At 43.1% G+C, this 18145-nt stretch overlaps 1 protein-coding gene across 1 annotated transcript in view; it reads left to right on the top strand.

Annotated features, from left to right (window-relative positions):
- The window catches only part of plxnb2b (plexin b2b), an 82999-nt gene extending 69728 nt beyond the window's left edge, over positions 1 to 13271 (top strand). The window contains exons 17-36 of the mRNA XM_083667103.1: positions 1358 to 1540; positions 1954 to 2065; positions 3277 to 3486; positions 3794 to 4000; positions 4273 to 4406; positions 4673 to 4773; positions 5037 to 5266; positions 6381 to 6562; positions 7183 to 7249; positions 7601 to 7747; positions 8479 to 8635; positions 8884 to 8984; positions 9466 to 9550; positions 9680 to 9831; positions 10244 to 10404; positions 11572 to 11719; positions 11990 to 12054; positions 12271 to 12346; positions 12526 to 12600; positions 13152 to 13271. Of these exons, the coding sequence (XP_083523229.1) occupies positions 1358 to 1540; positions 1954 to 2065; positions 3277 to 3486; positions 3794 to 4000; positions 4273 to 4406; positions 4673 to 4773; positions 5037 to 5266; positions 6381 to 6562; positions 7183 to 7249; positions 7601 to 7747; positions 8479 to 8635; positions 8884 to 8984; positions 9466 to 9550; positions 9680 to 9831; positions 10244 to 10404; positions 11572 to 11719; positions 11990 to 12054; positions 12271 to 12346; positions 12526 to 12600; positions 13152 to 13256 (2698 nt within the window). The 3' untranslated portion in view covers positions 13257 to 13271. The remainder of the gene's footprint in view (positions 1 to 1357; positions 1541 to 1953; positions 2066 to 3276; positions 3487 to 3793; positions 4001 to 4272; positions 4407 to 4672; positions 4774 to 5036; positions 5267 to 6380; positions 6563 to 7182; positions 7250 to 7600; positions 7748 to 8478; positions 8636 to 8883; positions 8985 to 9465; positions 9551 to 9679; positions 9832 to 10243; positions 10405 to 11571; positions 11720 to 11989; positions 12055 to 12270; positions 12347 to 12525; positions 12601 to 13151) is intronic.
- The last annotated feature ends 4874 nt before the right edge of the window (positions 13272 to 18145 follow it).

The raw sequence follows: 18145 nt of genomic DNA, 5'->3' as shown, positions 1-18145 counted from the left end.
ACTGAATATTAGGGGCTAAAATATGATAACTAAAGACTTTTCGTAGAACTGTATGTTTCATATCTCAAGCAAATAATATACAGTACATTACATGGGGAAATGCAAATGATCACAATGAAAACATATTTACTGGTCACTGTAATCTGATATGGAGACGAGTGGATTATGCAAAATGAATACTGTACAATATTTATTATCGTAATACTTTGTCAATAATATCCTCATCACCTGATATTTCTGTTTTGATGTGGCTCTGATATTGATATCACGATGATAATAATGATGATAATTAGTAAACATTTACTGGTGTTATATTTAGGTGTTAAATTGTAGGTGTCCTACAGTAAAAGGCACAATTAATCCTCTCCTAAAATTGCCTTGTGCGATAAACTCATCAAGCTGTTTTATAAAAAGCAGGTTTTATTGTTGATTGTTGTCTTATTTCTCCTTTTAATGATTATGTATGGACATTTGTCATATCACTGCATGTTGGCACACAATATGCTCAAATTCATAGCATTTCATAGCAATTCATAGCACCCATAAGTTTCATCGAATAGAATATTTCAAATAAATCAATACTAAATTGACGCATTATTACCATTGATTATTCCACCTTAAACAAAGGTTTTACCAACACTGGCAAAATGATGGCTTTCCACTGCCGCCCTATGCGACCGATGCCAATGATGCAGTAATCGACACTACCATATGGGGTGGGGTGGGGGAAGGTAAAAGGGGAATTAGTCTCCTTAGTTAGTTCCTCACTTTCCTAAAAAATCCAAACTTTATTCTGTAATCCATAGGTTGCATTATCAAAGCCAACTTGCGCTTATTCATGTCAAAATACCTCTAAAACATTTCCCCTAATTTTCTTTTGCTACCCATATGAGAGCTTAGGTAGAGAATGCGTGATGACTACAACAAACAGTATGAGAATAGATCATAATATTTGAAAAAGACCACTTGGTCCCCGTTAAGATAGTTAGGAGCTGATCATCTATAGTAATCTCAATTTGTCAGATAGAGGAGATATCTTTTCAAACATCCTTCACAGCTCTTGTCACCACCTTGTGGTGGCTTTCGGCAGCACTTCACAATTCGTGAGGTTAGCCCACTGTTGCGATGGCAGTATGAACCTTTTAAACACTGACTTTCTGGTCTAGTCAGAGTGTCTTTGAATTCAGCAAGAGCTTCTCTGTAGAATCCATGCCTTGATGACATTTTCAACAGAGGTATTGAGAAATAACGAGCTCGCTAGCCCAGCAGGAATTAACAAACTGTCACGGTCCTGCCATGTTAGCCATCCTCCATGCTGTGACCCTGTATAACCCCCAGGCTGTGTCCTTGTCGACAGGGAGAATTTTGGGTCGGAGATCACTTGCAGGACGGGAGAGTACCGGATAGACAAGATCCCCTCCGACCTGCTCGCGGTCACCATCAAGTATGGCAAGAGCACCACCAAGATCATCCCTGATGCCTTCCAGTTCTGGGAGAACCCCACTATCCTGGACCACCAACCCAAAGGCAGCTTTGTTTGGTGAGACTTCAGTCCTTGTCCTGACTGGCTGTTGGCAAATGGAAGCACAAGCACACCTGGGTCCCTATTCTGACAACAGCCTGTAGTGTGAATGAGATTAGTTAGTGCTGGAGCTCAAATGTGAGCATGAGCCCCACTACTGGGGAACAAACACATCAGGTGAAAATGTGCCTCAATATCGAAGCTTGCCTGGACTTACAAATTGATAGTGATTCATCTACATTTAATAATTTGTAATACATTTTGATAATTGAACTAGATGATTATTAATAGCATTTACAACCAGCTAAAGTACAGTTTTTAGAGCTGTATAGGTGGGAAAAGGAGAGGATATGAGTGTTTTTATCTCATAAGATTATGGTGGTAATACTTTTGTCATATTTCCTCCTATGTGACCGTGATGTGTGTCTCAGTGGTGGCAGGAACATTACGGTGACGGGTTCAGGCTTTGACCTCATCCAGAATGCCAGTATGAAGATCCAAGCCTTGGCAGACGAGTGGTCAGGAGTCACAGGTCCTACTGAGGTATGCTTAGTCTGTCTGTCTGTCTGTCTGTCTGTCTGTCTGTCTGTCTGTCTCTCTCTCTCTCTCTCTCTCTCTCTCTCTCTCTCTCTCTCTCTCTCTCTCTCTCTCTCTATCTCTATCTCTATCTCTCTCTTGTCATCTATCTCTCTCTCTCTCTCTCTCACTCTCTCTCTATCTCTCTCTCTTTCTCACTCTCTCTCTCTATCTCTCTCTCTTGTCCTCTGTCTCTCTCTCTCACTCTCTTTCTCTATCTCTCTCTCTCGTCATCTATCTCTCTCTCTCTGTCTGTCTCTCTCTCTCTCTCTCTCTCTCTCGTCATCTAACTCTCTCAGCTCTCCCTTGTTTTCTTTCTCTCATGTTTTTGTTCTTCCCTACATATCTGGACCACAACTACGTCTCTCTTCATCCCTTGACTACCACTTCTTTGTCCACATTCACTTCAGTTCAGCCCTAAACCATCTCTTTAATATTTGCACCACAAATAGCCAGTCACTCTTCCCTCATCTAATTTTCAGCGATCAAGAAGGTACCCATAAGCCTGCATTACTGCATCTTTCTATCTGATCCTTAATAGTCTATAATTCCTTTAACCTGTAAGATTGAGGAAAGAAGTTCTGGTTTATCCCCAAAAATAATCAAGTTGGGTTGATATCAGGCACTCAGAGCTATGCACTCTGCAGGGCTCGTTGACTCCTGCCCCAGTTGCCTTCGGGTGGGTTTAGCAGAGATTTTATTCATTTCATTTAGAGGCTAAATTTAATGCAGGCATTAAGGTTCCAGCAGATTATGTGGTTAGGCAGTTCAGCTGTGCTTTGCTATGCTCTCTCCCTGTGTGGCAGGGCCTTAGACTTAGAGGGACTTGGAACCCCACAGACTGGTTTATCAAAGACCCTGTGTGGTCAAAGTCATAAGCCCCTGGATCCTGGTTAGATTCTGTCAACTTAACTTGTGACTCTGAAATCTAAATCATCGTACAGTATAAGCACTTTTAAGCAGTATAGCTGGAAAAAGACAACACACACAACCATTTACTTTATGTGGAAATAGCTGGCCACAAGAAGAAAGGAATCCCACAGAAAAGCTTTATTACTCCCAAAGTGTATTTCATTGTCACATTATGTCACATTCAGTAAAAATTATTGTGTATATTGTGTCAGTAAGCCAGTGTGCTCACCCCTTTCCTCCCTCCCCTTCTCGCTCTCTCTCTCTAGTACCTTCATCACGCCAGCAGCAAGAACGACACAGTGATCCAGTTCTTGTCCCCGGCCGTCAGCAGGTCATATGATGCCCAGGTGTTCAAGACCTTCATCCAGCTGGATAACTGGGCGAGGGAGCTCAAGCCCTTCGACTACCACCCCAACCCCACCTTCAATGAGCTGACTAAGAAGATCATCACAGAGGCCAGCATCATCATTGTCACCGTGAGTAGAGGCCTCAGGCTCGGACTGTTAGGGTGTACCAATACCATGCATTTATGCATGTCATTGTAAAAGATGTATTTTTTTATAAGTTTAGCTTTTCTTGAAATGTCACTTATCCTAAGTCACTCTGTATAAGAGTGTCTGCTAAGTGATGCAAAGGTAGAATGTAAATACTATAATTGTACTTGTCCTTCTGTGAAAAGGGGTCTCAAACTGCTAGGGTTCACCAATTGTGTCACTGAAAATGATACGATTATAACGTGATACTCATATTAAGTGCAATAATTATGTTCTGTTTCCATTTCAGGGCAGAGGCTTTTCCAAGGCCATGACAGCCAAAGAGGCCCAGGCGTTTGTGGGCGACGTCCCCTGTCTGGTCAACACGCTCCAGGACGACAAGCTGTTCCTGGACCCCCCCTCAACCCACCCCAGTGCCCGCTCCAAACGACACCGCAGAGATATCAGCTCTAAACGCCACCGCAGAGACACCAGCTCTGACCCGCTGGACCTGCTTGTGAGATCACACACACACATGACTACACTGCTAGTTGGATTGGTCACATATATATGTATATGTATTTTTAAATAACTTTAACCTTTCTAACTGTAATCTGTTAAATACTAAGATAATTCTGAATCTGTAGGCCTACACACCACTTTGCACAGATACCATGTAGTTAAATGACTAAATCAAGGGCAGCTTATAGGTCGTATACTCCAGTGCAGCACTCATTTTCCAAACATTCTCATTGCTGTGGTTAACTCTTTCCTACCTTTGTGTTCCAGATCAAGTTTGGTAACGGGGAGTGGGTGGTGGGCTCGGTGCACTATGAGACGAAGTATGAGCCCCTCTTAATCATCATCCCGGCGGTCATAGTGCCCATGCTGCTGATCATCGCTATCTCAGTCTACTGCTACAGGTGAGGAACCACCAGAAAGGACAGACACCATATTGTCTTTCTTCAGTCATGTGCTGGTGTTGAGTCAAGGGATTTTCATAGCCAACCAAATGACACCTCACTGTTCTACTCACTGTCATCAACAAGAGAGCACAGTGTGTGTGTGTCTGTGTCTGTGTCTGTGTGTCTGTGTGTGTGCGGTCATTTTGCATGTGTGTGTGTGTGGGAGGGTGGGATTTTGTATACGCATCTGTCTCTAATGTGTTTGTATGCACCCGTATCTGCAGGCGGAAGAGCCAGCAGGCAGAGAGAGAGTATGAGAAAGTCAGGCATCAGCTGGAGAACCTGGAGGAGAGCGTACGAGACCGCTGCAAGAAAGAGTTCACAGGTAACACAACAGCCAACCATGACTAATACATACCCACAGCCAAAAGCTATTGACAACATGATCAATAGTGCATGTGTATATAGCTGTATTTGTTAGTTCATTAGGTATGAAATTCTTGCATTGATGCATGAAATGCTTGCCTTTGGCAACTGTTGCCATGCCAAAAAACGAAGGAATTGCCCAAAGCACAAAGAGGTTGACAACTAAGAAAACAGAATGTAGTTTTGTGTGCTTCATAATAATACGCTTCTCTCCCCTCCCAGACCTGATGATCGAGATGGAGGACCACACCAATGACCTGAGCGAAGGACGCATCCCCTTCCTGGACTACAAGACCTACACCGACCGCGTCTTCTTCCTGCCCTCCAAGGACGGCGCCAACGATGTGATGATCACGGGCAAGCTGGACATCCCAGAGCATCGGAAGGCCATTGTAGCCCAGGCACTGAACCAGTTCTCCAACCTGCTCAACAGCAAGACGTTCCTCCTCAATGTAAGAGCTTGAACACCCACCCGAAGAGAATATATATATATACATATGTATATATATATGTATATATGTGTATGTATGTATGTATGTATGTGTGTGTGTGTGTATATATATATATATATATATATATATATATATATATATATATATATATATATATATATATATGTATATATATATGTATATGTATCTATCTATATATATGTATCTATCTATACATATATATTATCTGCAGAAATAATGCTAATAATTTAGTTTGGTTTTTGAATGCTGTTTTATGGTCTCTCGCTGTTTCTGTCAGTCCTAATCAGCCTACTGAATAAAGGCTGCGAAAAAAGAAAAAAGAACATTCCCAGTTCACGAATGTCCCTCTGCTCTGTCATGCTGTCTTCTCCTGCACCTGACAAAGAGTATCAGATCAATTGAAAGCATAACAAACTTCACTGTGTGAAACCTTCTCTTATGGAGAGCTATTGGCATCAACACTTACAAACATACAAAACAGGCAACAGCAAGATCTGGCTCGTTTCTGGAAATATATAGGATAGAGGCAGGTGCAGTACTGTAAATAGCCTACAGTTGTTGATAGTAGGCTAACTAAGGTGAGTTTTCAAGCAGTCTCTCTCTCTCCACTGAGCGAGTGGCTTTCTTCTCTCTGCAGTGCTGCAATTTTGCTGTTGTGCACAATGTATAAAGGCACAAACGTTTTCTAGACTTCAGGCTTTTTTCAGGCTCGGCTGATGAAAATGTTTGTGATGTCAGGCTTGGGCCTCATCTCAACCGGCCCGGGTCGGGTCAGGCTTGAATTTTCAGGCCTGTTTAAAGCTCTAGCCCACATAGATACAGTACAATGTCAAGTTTGGGTGAGGCACTATATACATGAAAATCATTTTTGTTATCATGATCATCATAATCATGTTGATCATCACCATCACCATCATCCTAGTCTCAGATAATTCCATACCACTGTTCCTGTCTATTTCTCATCATCATCTCCCTCTGATGATAAGAGTGATCCAGGCGTTGCTGGCTATCTTCAGTACATGACCATTAACAGGCTTTACTGTGCATATCCACTGCATTATGATTAATGGCCTACTGTCAATGTGTCCTGTAGTTTATCGGAACCCTAGAGGGCCGTCCAGAATTCACTGCCCGGGCCAAGGTGTACTTTGCCTCCTTGCTGACGGTGGCTCTGCATGGGAAGCTGGAGTACTACACTGACATCATGAGAACCCTGCTGCTGAAGCTGATGGACGACTACGTCAACAGCAAGAACCCCAAACTTATGCTGCGCAGGTGAGAGGCACTAAGTAGCCACCATTAGTCTAGGTCCTGTAGCTCTAGCTCTAGTTGTTCTAGATGTTGTAGATCTAGCTGTACCTTTAGTTGCTCAATCTCAATCTTCAGCGCCAACCAGCAACTATAGTCTGTGTCTCTGGGCCCACAAATACTTTGTAGCTTTCTCAACAAACCAGAACCATGCTACTTGTATAACAGCAAAATGCTTAGTTTAACAAATGGTGTTTGGATTAATAAAGCACCATGTTCGCTATAAAGCTTTAGGAAAACTGGGTCAGGTCCATATCTCCCACTATGGTATGGTCTGTATCTCCAGTCCAGGCCAGTCTCCAGTCCTAAGCAAGGGCTCAGTTGTGTAGCTGACACATCCAGAGGTTATATAATCTGAACTGTCAACTGCACAGAGCAGTCTGTTGTTGGATGTTATGCAAGACACACGTCTGTAATTATCCCCCAATGGTGTGGCTAATTATGCTGAATACTCTATTGTGCTAACATGGTCGGCCCATACACAGGACTGTTAATTAGATGTGCTAATAGCTAACAATGGGGCTTTGTGAATGCAAAAGATATCTGAAGTTCATGGTAAAGGTTTAGCCCTGTGTTTTCAACTTCAGGTCAGAGACAGTGGTGGAGAGGATGCTGTGCAACTGGATGTCTATCTGTCTCTACCAGTTCCTCAAGGTAATGTGCCAAGTATACTTTTGGTACTGTATGAATGTATTTGTATTATTTCCATTTGAGAAGGCATTTTGCAAATATGGCAGTGTGTGTGTTTTTTCCTAAGCTTTTTGGGTGTTTTTTATGTGGGTATGTTTGAACTAAGTTGCATGTGCAAAATTATGACATTTTGAGACCATGCTAATGGTGGACTGACAATAAATAAATATACTAGAAAAATACATTTGGGAGTAAAATGCCTCTTTAAAGTGTCAATCAGTGGGGTCAAAGTTTACAGAGAGTCAAGAGAGATGCAACAATATTGTGAGTGTAGTAGTGAATGTACTATGTTGTGTGCTTTCTGTCTGTCCCAAGGACTCTGCAGGGGAGCCCCTGTACAAACTGTTCCGAGCCATCAAACACCAGATTGAGAAGGGGCCCGTGGACTCCCAAGTGAAGAAGGCCAAATACACGCTCAACGACACAGGCCTGCTTGGGGACGATGTCGAGTACTGTGTCCTGGTGAGTGACACAGACTGCACCGTCACAGTGTTACCATGGTTACCACCCAGGCACCTAGATTTACATGGCTGTGACTGCTATTAGTGTGGTCCTCTGACATAAGTGTCCTGTTGTGAATTACTAAGCAATGCGTCACATCCAGAAGCCTTTTGCTGTAATACACTGTATAACATCAGGTAATGACAATGTTCTACTAGTGTATTATGACCAGAATTTTTAAATTCAATGTAGCGTTTCGCTAGTGCCAGATAATATGATCTCAGCTGTTTTCTTTTAAGTCTCTGTAAATGAGACACCCAGGGACGTAATGGCATTGTGGAGGACAATTATCAAATTAGACTGAATTACAGAGCTTGCCTTGATGGATTGCACTCCGTGATTGAATTACAGAAAGAATAACACAATGGAATTGCATCATTTTCCACAGCAGGCTTTTTTCAATTCATTTTACAAAGAAGCTAACAGCACAAATCAGAAACTCCGGAACGGTATAATTGCTATCAAGAGCAGGTCAGGTTTTATGAAGTCTGATATTTGTCAGATATGAGAAGTGTCACCTGGTGAGAGAGACCCCTTCTGGCGGTCGCCTATTAGCTGAGCAGAAGTGACAACACAAGGCTCTGTCACATGTCAGAGACTCTAGTGTACTGCCACCTGGTTGCCACGGCAACACCACCGCCACAGCGGGGCTCTTGTCCTCATGACGCTGTGCTCTCTCTTGTCGCTCTCAGACCCTGCAGGTGCTCGTACACGGGGAGGGGCCGGATGTGACGCCCGTCAAAGTGCTCAACTGTGACACCATCTCCCAGGTGAAGGAGAAGATCATTGAGCAAGTGCACAGGAACTTGCCCTACTCACAGAGACCCAAGGTGGACACTGTTACACTAGGTGAGACTGGTTACATTCGAGTACACAGACATGCACACACGCAGCGTACATATACACATGCACGCACAAAAGTACACACACACACACACACACACACACACACACACAGACACACACACACACACACAGACATAACAGCCTGACAGAACTCCCCAAGAAACAAACTGACTTAAGGAAATCAACTGAACAACAGTGTAACTCATGATGTGAACTGGTTGTGTGAGCTGCTGTTTGTGCCCCTGCCACAGAGTGGCGCCCCGGCTCCACAGGGCAGATCCTGTCGGACCTGGACCTGACATCCCAAAAGGAGGGCAGGTGGAAACGCATCAACACCCTGGCCCACTACAACGTGAGTAGTCTCCCTCACTGCACAGCTGATGGGACTCTTGTAACAGATGTGGTTCGGTGACCACGTGATGACTAACCTTGCCTGAGACCTGAATACATGTGGTACCTCCCCGAACTAATGCAGAGGCTTTCACAGCATAACATGGGTAGAGCCTATAAAAATTGGCAGGCGAGACTACAGTGATGGATTCATTGGATATCTGAAAAAAGCACTAATCATGGTCTTTATGTGATCAGTAATGAAAAGCTGCCACAAAGAATGCCCAGTGAAAGGACAATGAGAGTGTCCAGTCAATGGCATTGATTATGAATTAGGTTCTGAGACCCAATGAAAAGCAGCTGACCTCAATGATGACATGTATTGAGTCAGCTGTGTGTGTGCGTGTGTGTGTGTGTGTGTGTGTGTGTGTGTGTGCATATGTGTGCGTATGTGTATGTAAATGCTTACAAATCTTAAAAACATCTTTGTGTGTGTGTTTCAGGTGCGAGACAACGCCACACTAGTCCTGTCCAGGGTCCCGCAAATACAACAGAACTATTACCAAAACCAGGAGAACCACGAGGAGAGTAAGTCTACACACACACACACACACACACACACACACACACACACACACACACACACACACACACACACACACACACACACACAGATTCTCCCTGTGACACCATTGTTTGTGTGTTTGTCTCCTCTAGGGAACGCCCTGCTGGAGGATGACAAGGTGTTCCACCTGGTAAGGCCAGCTGATGAGATGGATGACATCAAGTCAAAGAGAGGCAGCATGAAGGACAAGTCCATGACGAAAGCCATCACAGAGATCTATCTTACCAGACTGTTGTCTGTCAAGGTAGGCATGGCTGGGGCATTTTTAAATGCATTTTAAATCATTATGACAACACATTTTATTTGTAAAGCGCTTTTCATGACACTAAAATACAGTTAAGATCTGTCCTTTTGAAGTATAAAAAATTATGAGCTGACATACACGTATTCAGCCATCATTCAAAAGGTCTAAATATGCTAAAATACATTCCAAAAAGTGTGTCTTTATCTGCAGTGCTGCATTCTAGAACAATCTTCTTGTTTGTTGGTACACTGCAACACTATTCCCACTGTGTGGTTAATGAGTGTTTCTTAGGGCATACTGCGACAGTTGGCCTCTCTCTGCCTCGTCTCACAACGCTGGTGTGTGTGTGTGCGTGTGGGTGTGTGTGTGTGTGGGTGTGTGTGTTTGTCTGTCTGTCCATTGTCCATTTCAGGGAACACTGCAGCAGTTTGTAGACGACTTCTTCCGCAGTGTCCTGTGCTCCGGGGCGGTGGTGCCACCGGCCGTCAAGTACTTCTTTGACTTCCTGGATGAGCAGGCGTTGAAACACGACAATGTAGATGAGGAGACCATCCACATCTGGAAGACTAACAGGTACACACACACACACACACACACACACACACACACACACACACACACATAAACTACACACACACAAACACCAAACCCAACAGCCTGAGAGAACTCTCCAAGAAACAAACTGATTTAAAGAAACCAGTCAACAGAATACAAATGCAAAAAGTACTAGCTATCTCGTTTGCATTCTCAATCTCCGCGCTCCCGCGTGACATTTAAGGGCATAAATTAACGTCAAGTTGGCTAAAGCTCAAGCATTCAAGACAATGCAATGCATATAGATGTCAGTGATTGACGGGTGTGGGTGTGAGAGAGAGCCAGACAGTGTGAGGACGGGAGATGAGCGATTTAATTACTCTACACCGACGTCCACATATGCTTGTTTTGTTTATCAAACCATCTGAGGCCTCTGTCTGTATTAAATATGAATGTGTGTATCAGCCATAACGACAAACATGGTAATTACATCCCTAGCTTAATTGTAACCATTATATTGCAGCGTGTTTTTTTTCAGTGCCCCAGGAGACGTAGCAATTCAATATGAATGCCTATGTTAGTCGCCTCAATTGGCCCAGACTCGGAAACTGATCAGGGTGGAAAATATTCAGGATCTATTTAAGGCTCGTTTGATATGCACAGCCAACGTCGTATTGGAGGAATTGTATGGAACTGTGTTTGTGTGTGTGGAATGAAAATGAGAAGGCTTATTTACTCTAGAATTCATTAGTAGTGTGCAGTGATGTTGTGAAGCTTCAGAGTATGTGAAAGGTTAAAGTTTTAGCAAGTTAGTTTAGCATGATACATCTCTACATTCATTAGGCTGGATTACAACAGTTGTAGCAGCAACAACTTCTCATCCAGCATTGAATCTGAATGGCAAAAAGGCTTTTACTTTACTTTATTTTACTTTAACTTTACTTTCAGGAGTTGAAATCTGTTACCAATAGAAGTTCTATCTGTGAGAGGTGATGGCGGTAATCTTGTGATACAGAACATAACATCCATTCACATTCAAGTTGCTAATAATTCCACACACAGGCATACTGTATGTATTCTGTAAAGGCTAATGTCTATGCCTATTCTCTATTGGCATATACTGTATGCATTCCCTAAAAGCTAATACTAACAGATAAGATGTGTTGATACTAGTAGGTGACTGTGTTCTTCCTCTCTCCTTGACAGTCTTCCTCTGAGGTTCTGGGTGAACATCCTGAAGAACCCCCACTTCATCTTCGACGTCCACGTAACGGAGGTGGTGGACGCCTCACTCTCCGTCATTGCCCAGACCTTCATGGACGCCTGTACCAAGAGCGAGCACAAACTCAGCCGGGTGAGTGGGGGAGGAGGAGGAGGAGGGAGAGAGAGAGAGAGAGAAAAGGGAATAGAGAGATGATGAGGAGGAGGAGGGGAACAACGAGAGGGAGGGGGAGAATTTGGAGTGAGGGGAAGGCGGAGAGGAGGAAAGGGGTAGAAGGAGGAGGAGTAGGAGGGAGAGGACGGAGAAGGCGGGAGGTCATGAATATCTCTGTGATGATAAGTAATCTAGTGAGGCACAACAACGTTATCATTCTTTTTTCCCCTTTTCTCTATTTCCATGTAGGACTCACCAAGTAACAAACTACTCTATGCAAAGGAGATCTCCACATACAAGAAGATGGTTGATGAGTATGTCTTGTCAGCGGTTCCCAATTATATCTGATCTGTTTGTTTTGATTCCTACTTACAATGCTGTTACATTGTTGGTGTTATATTGGTAGCTTGTCAATATTGAATGTACTCTATAATGATTATCATCTTTCTTTCCCTTACGTGTGTGTGTGTGTGTGTGTGTGTGTGTGTGTGTGTGTGTGTGTGTGTGTGTGCGTGTGCGTGTGCGATCAGTTACTACTCGGGCATCAGACAGATGGTATCAGTGAGTGACCAGGACATGAACACACATCTTGCGGAGATGTCTCGGGTAAGAAACACACCCTTTTTTCTCTCTATGTCTGTGACATTGATGATGCAACATTTTGTTTGAAGGGGAATTATGTTTTATGGATCTAGACACACGCACACATGGTGCTCTAAAATGTATGATTGTGTATGTGTCTGCTGCTTAAACATGACCTTTCATCTGTGTCTTGTCTCCCCCAGTCTCACACAGACAAACTCAACACACAAGTGGCTCTACATCAGCTTTACCAGTACGCAAGCAAATACTATGACGGGGTAAGAGACCACTCACTCGCTCCCTCCAGTAAACACACTAGGGAGAATTCTCCTCAACGCACTGCTGGGCACAATTTGGCATGTTTTGGCACAGTTTGTCATATTTGATTGATTATGAAATAATTAATTGAAAGCAGTTCTGGGGTACTTGAAATGGAAAATTGCTCAGGGAATAGATTAAGTTTTTAAGCTTCCATTTGCGTATCAGTACTTGAAGCTATGAAAAGAGGGTAAACAAAAACTAATGAACAAGTTTAGATAAACAAATAGGGCTGTCGTTCAGTCTGAGTGGCCACTGCAACAATGGTCCTACATGTCATGACTGTTGATATAACGCTAGTCTCTCCCTCCCCTCCCTGTCTCCTCCCCTCCCTCCCGCTCTCTCCATTCCCTGTCTCCTTTCCCTCCCTTTCTCCCTCCCTCCCTGTCTCTTTCCCTCCATGTCTCCCTTTCTTCCCTGTCTCCCTCCGCTCCCTGTCTGCCTCCCCTCCCTCTCTCCCCTCCCTCCCTCCCTTCCTCCCTCCCTGTCTCCATCCCTCCCCTCCATACAGATCATCACCTCCCTAGACGAGGATCCGGCTGCCCAGAGCAAACAGCTCACCCTCAGGCTGCAGCAGATAGCTGTAGCCCTGGAGAACAAAGTGACGGATCTCTAACCCACTGGAGGGGGGAGGGAAGGAGGGAGGGATGGGTTGGGATGGGAAAGGAAGGGAAGGGAAGGGAAGGGAAGGGAAGGGAAGGGAAGGGAAGGGAAGGGGAGGGGAGGGAAGGGAAATGGTACGGTGCCGCCAGTGTCCACAGGGGCTTATTTCTCCTAGTGGAGACAGAGAGAGAGAAACAGAGAAGGGACCCCTGAGGGCCTTTACGCTGACAACTCCAGCCCCCCAGTTGTGTGACAGGCAGCCCAGTGTGGAGCAGTATGGAACATTTCATGAAGCAGGTGTAGCAGAAGTGGTTTGGAACCACACTCGCACAATGAATAACCCTGCCTTGCCCACAGACCATAAGATTAGACTTTTTGGTCTAATGGTAAGAGCTTGGCCTCGACAAGTGGGAAAGCCAGGTTCAATCCCTGCCGGTCACACAGACAAAAAGAGATGATGGGTTTAGCTATCATAGGTACGCCTTACTACGCCCACTTGCCAAACTGAAATAGGTGGTCCACACTCTCTTGCTCCATTGACTGTTCCCATATTGCATGTGGCGCTAGCCCTGAGATTTAAGCCTGTGTGACGATCACTGGTGCAAAAGATAATCAGATGTTAAATTTCTTCCTGTGTAGAAAAGTTTTAAGAATTGTATTATATATTTTTTTTATTGTGCAGTCTTTATGCGGAAAGCTTTATAAGGAGAAATGATCTTTTTAAATGGACCGCCATGTGATGCGATTTGTGTGTGTGTGTGTGTGTGTGTGTGTGTGCTCGTGTGGGCACGCTCGTGTGGGCACTTGTGCATACATCTGTGTGTGTGTGTGTGTGTGTGTGTGTGTGTGTGTGTGTGTGTGTACAGGATGCCTACTGTCAGGCCAGAGGGCAGAGAGACACCCTATCTGTCATTTTAATCGCCACTAGCCACTGACACACAGGAGCCTGGTCTCCCACTAAGCTCTTTGACAGAGACTAAGGGTCATGACTGGGCAACGGCTAACAGCTAACTAACAAAGCACAGGTTATTGTAAATGATAGGCCAATAGTGGTTTTTTTCCAAATGTTTTATTTGTATTTTCTTTTAATTCACTTTGCCTCAAGTTTATTTGCCACGTGTGGTTGCCAATACATCCTAAGGCGCTCATGCCACATATTGTATGACTGTACACATTCCTCTCTTGACTACGTATATCACTAAGATGTTTTAAATAGGGTATGAGAACATTATCTGTTTTTCTAAAACTGGTTATGATACTTTCAATCAGTCAGTTTAGGTGTCCAAATGTTTTCAAATGTAGTTGTATTTTTTAAGCTTTAATATTAGTTTGAAAAATCTCCAGATCATTTAATAACATATTTTTAACCCACTAACCCAGCACCCCCCCTCCCACACACACACACACACACACACACACACACACACACACCCCAATGGAGCACACCAACATCTTTTAGCAACCTGGCAAGAATGTCAAGATTTTTGACAAAATTTGTGTTGCATTAGTTGATTAAACATTGCATTATCAAACAATTTGTTTATAAGCACGCCATCTACAGTAGCACTGCAGCAATACATGAATGGGCTAACACACTAGCCAACGTACAAAGTAATATGACCATGATGCTCTAGATCTGTTATTAGTGCAATTTTCTGTCATATCCACCATTGAAATATATTTGCTTACAGCATTTCTTGCTATTATGTCGCTTTCTCATTCAAACCGTGAACGTTGCAGATGAGGCTTTTGGTATAAGGAAAAAAAAGATTTTTGAATTAATAATGATCCTAACAATAGTTTTTGCCTTTGCGCACCATTGTTGGTATAATATGTTACAGGTCAGGTTCAATCATGTACATAATAATGTATTGCTATACAATGTATATGGCACACTTGGAGCCCATACAAAACTAGTCCATAGACTTATGACTGATTTGCTCATTATTCTGCCATTTTTGCCTCTCAAATCAGCTTCTCTGCACTTCATCCTGGAGTGTTTCAATGTCAAATCACACTCCTCTTGAGCAGACCTTTAAACAAGGGCACACACAGGCTCCCTGAGTCTGACCATTGATGTGTGTAGTGTCAGATACGTATTTAAGCTCCAGACCCTAGAATGTTTTTTGATTCCTGCCTTGGGTAGATTGAGGTTTGCACAGAGCCTGAGCCTGCATGCCCGCCCGCCTGCTTGCCTGCCTCCACAGCGTGGCATCATGGCATTCTGGCCAAGCGGCACTTGGCAGTGCCCACTCAGCGCAGATCGGAGTGGCACTCTGCATAATGGAATCAGCGGGGGATGCTTTTGATCTTAATTGCATGCAGACTGCAGACTCCATCCTTGTCAAACGCTGTTGTTTACTCCAGACTCCACTCCTGACTGGAGGGATGCAAAATGCTTCTTACGAGCCTTTCTTTAACCAAAATGTGCCTTCCAAATGATGATATCATTTCTTTTTTATTGTTATATTATCTGTAACATAGGTGATTTATGATGATTATAGTAATAGAGACACAGCAATGTAATTTGCAATTGTGATATTGATGTGTTGTCAAAATGCTAGGATTCCTGCTGCAGCCATGGTGTGCCAATAGGCTGAACACTTTCAGTATGATTTCTATGGTTGCAGTTTTTGTGTGCATTTTATTTTGGGTGTCTGTGGTGTGTGCTTAAGTAGGACCATGGTGGCCATGGCAACAGCCCAAATGAATAAATGTCAACCAGTGGCCAACCTAAGATATGGTTTCCCCCCCCAAAAATGTCTGGCATTCGTAAATTAGTCTGAAGGCAGAACAAATAACAAAAAGTAGAGTATTGATGAGTATAGCGCAAAATTGTTCCAGTGGTGTTTTTTGCCCTGTGTTTCTATAAAGCTGTTCCACTGTGTGTATGAAAAATGACTGTATCTATACTCGACAATTACCTTTCTTACTGCTGTGCAGTTAATTTTTTTATTTCAGTGTTTCCTATAACATATACCTTTGTAAAAAAAACAAACCATGTTGAAATACTGTATTCTAACTGTATAATCCTATGCATTGAGTCCTGGGAAAAAAATCCTGTTTGTTGTGCTGTTGTCGAGAGCTTTCCTTTTACTTGTGAATGTGCCGTGATAATAAGAAGACTGGGACAAGTCCAATGACAGTGCGGGGACGTTAATGACCCGACCCAACGTTCTTTTTCTCATCCAAGGCAGCTCAGAAAAAATCGATCATGTACCTGATCTGATCTGTTTGTACTGGGTTTACTCCCCTCTCAGAGGTTTAGTATGTGTGTGTCTGTGTGTGTGTATTGAGCAGTTACACACAGATTGCATCATACACACACTCCTCCATTAATAAACTGAGACATCCATGCCCTTGGTATCTTTGTGTTTTCTTCATTCTTGCAGTATGACTTTGATGCATTTGGATTGAGCTATCCTATATGATATCATACTATTTATACAAATGAGTATTTCATCATGAAAGATAGGTTAAATTTATTTTGGAATTTGATGGTATTAACTAGTTTTCAGTTGAAAATGATAATGGAAAAGTAAGTTATGTTGGACATGGGTCCACATAACAAAATTCCATAGACCTACTATTGCTATCACACTCAGTCATTGCTGAGTCTACTTCACCAGCATCCTGCACTGACTCACAAGGCATACAAATCATTACAAGACCAAGGCCTCCGAAGCCTACATGTGCTTATAATGTAAACAGCTACACAGTATTCTAAGGTCTCCAGTGAGGGCGAGAAATTGCTGCAAAAACATTAATTAAAACACCAACGGCTAAGAATGACTGAAAAAAGAAAGAAAGATGAAAGACAAAATTGCCTCGTCTGGTTGCCTAACAAACCTCGAAGCAGGGGTGGGGATATCAAAGAGCGTCTACTCCCATAGAGGCCAAGTTTCTAACTGCTCAGAGAGATTCAGCTATGATATGCATTCAGATATGCACACAGAGAACAACTTCAAGGGCTTACTGCCAGAGGAAGAGTGATTACATTACATTATCACAACCCCCAGGTCCTTTACACACTACGTTATCTCTGATAACTCTCACTTGTAGAGTTATACAGTACTGGATAATTCTGATTGCTGATGATGAAATGAGCACATCATTTAGTGTGTGTGTGAGAGAGAAAATTAGTTTATGGGGGGGGGGCAGAATTATTTGGGCTGCTTTTGATTGCTCTTGCTGATGAGGCTTGGAAGCCCATGTCCTTCCTCCCATCTCTGGCAGCCAGAATATTACAACTCTGCACTCACATGTATGATACAAACCTCTTCGCAGGGAGTCTTCTCTTCCAGAGCAGAAATTGGGTTAAAATCTGCATGTCCTGGTCTCTGCTCTCCTGCCTAAGCTTCCCACACACATCAGTCTGCCGTTCCCTCGACAGGCAATTGTTGTGTGTTAATCAGCAGTCATGTTTTTCACCTCCACATGTTCCATACCTACTAATGAGATTTTCCTTCTTTGATATCTACTGCCTAGGGAAGATGGGCTTCACAGCTCGCCCCTGCAGTGCAGGAGATCTTGGTGAAAATGAAAACAAACAATAGTACTGAGAAGTCAATGTCTTGACAGTTGTCATGATGAATGATGATAGTTTTGACCAGATATTTTGCAGATATTCTGTTTTTTTATGTTCACCCTGAAGTTAATTGGTCCTAGGTACTCTCTCTATGATTTAGGCAACAAATATTAAATCCCAGCTTTTTAAACTGCAGGGCATGCATATTACAACAACATGAGCAGTTCTGTAAGAGGAAACTTTTTGATTTTAATTACATAATGGCCCATTGACCTACAAGCCCCACCAAAAGCCTTTTTTTTTTTTTTTTTTTTTTTTTATATTTGACTAACTCAAACTCTGTTGAGAAGCCATATAATTTGTTATAATTTGAG

This window comes from Argentina silus (genome assembly GCF_951799395.1).
Source record: "Argentina silus genome assembly, chromosome: 3".
Taxonomy (NCBI): Eukaryota; Metazoa; Chordata; class Actinopteri; order Argentiniformes; family Argentinidae; genus Argentina; species Argentina silus.
This window is presented reverse-complemented; position numbering and strand designations above follow the sequence as displayed.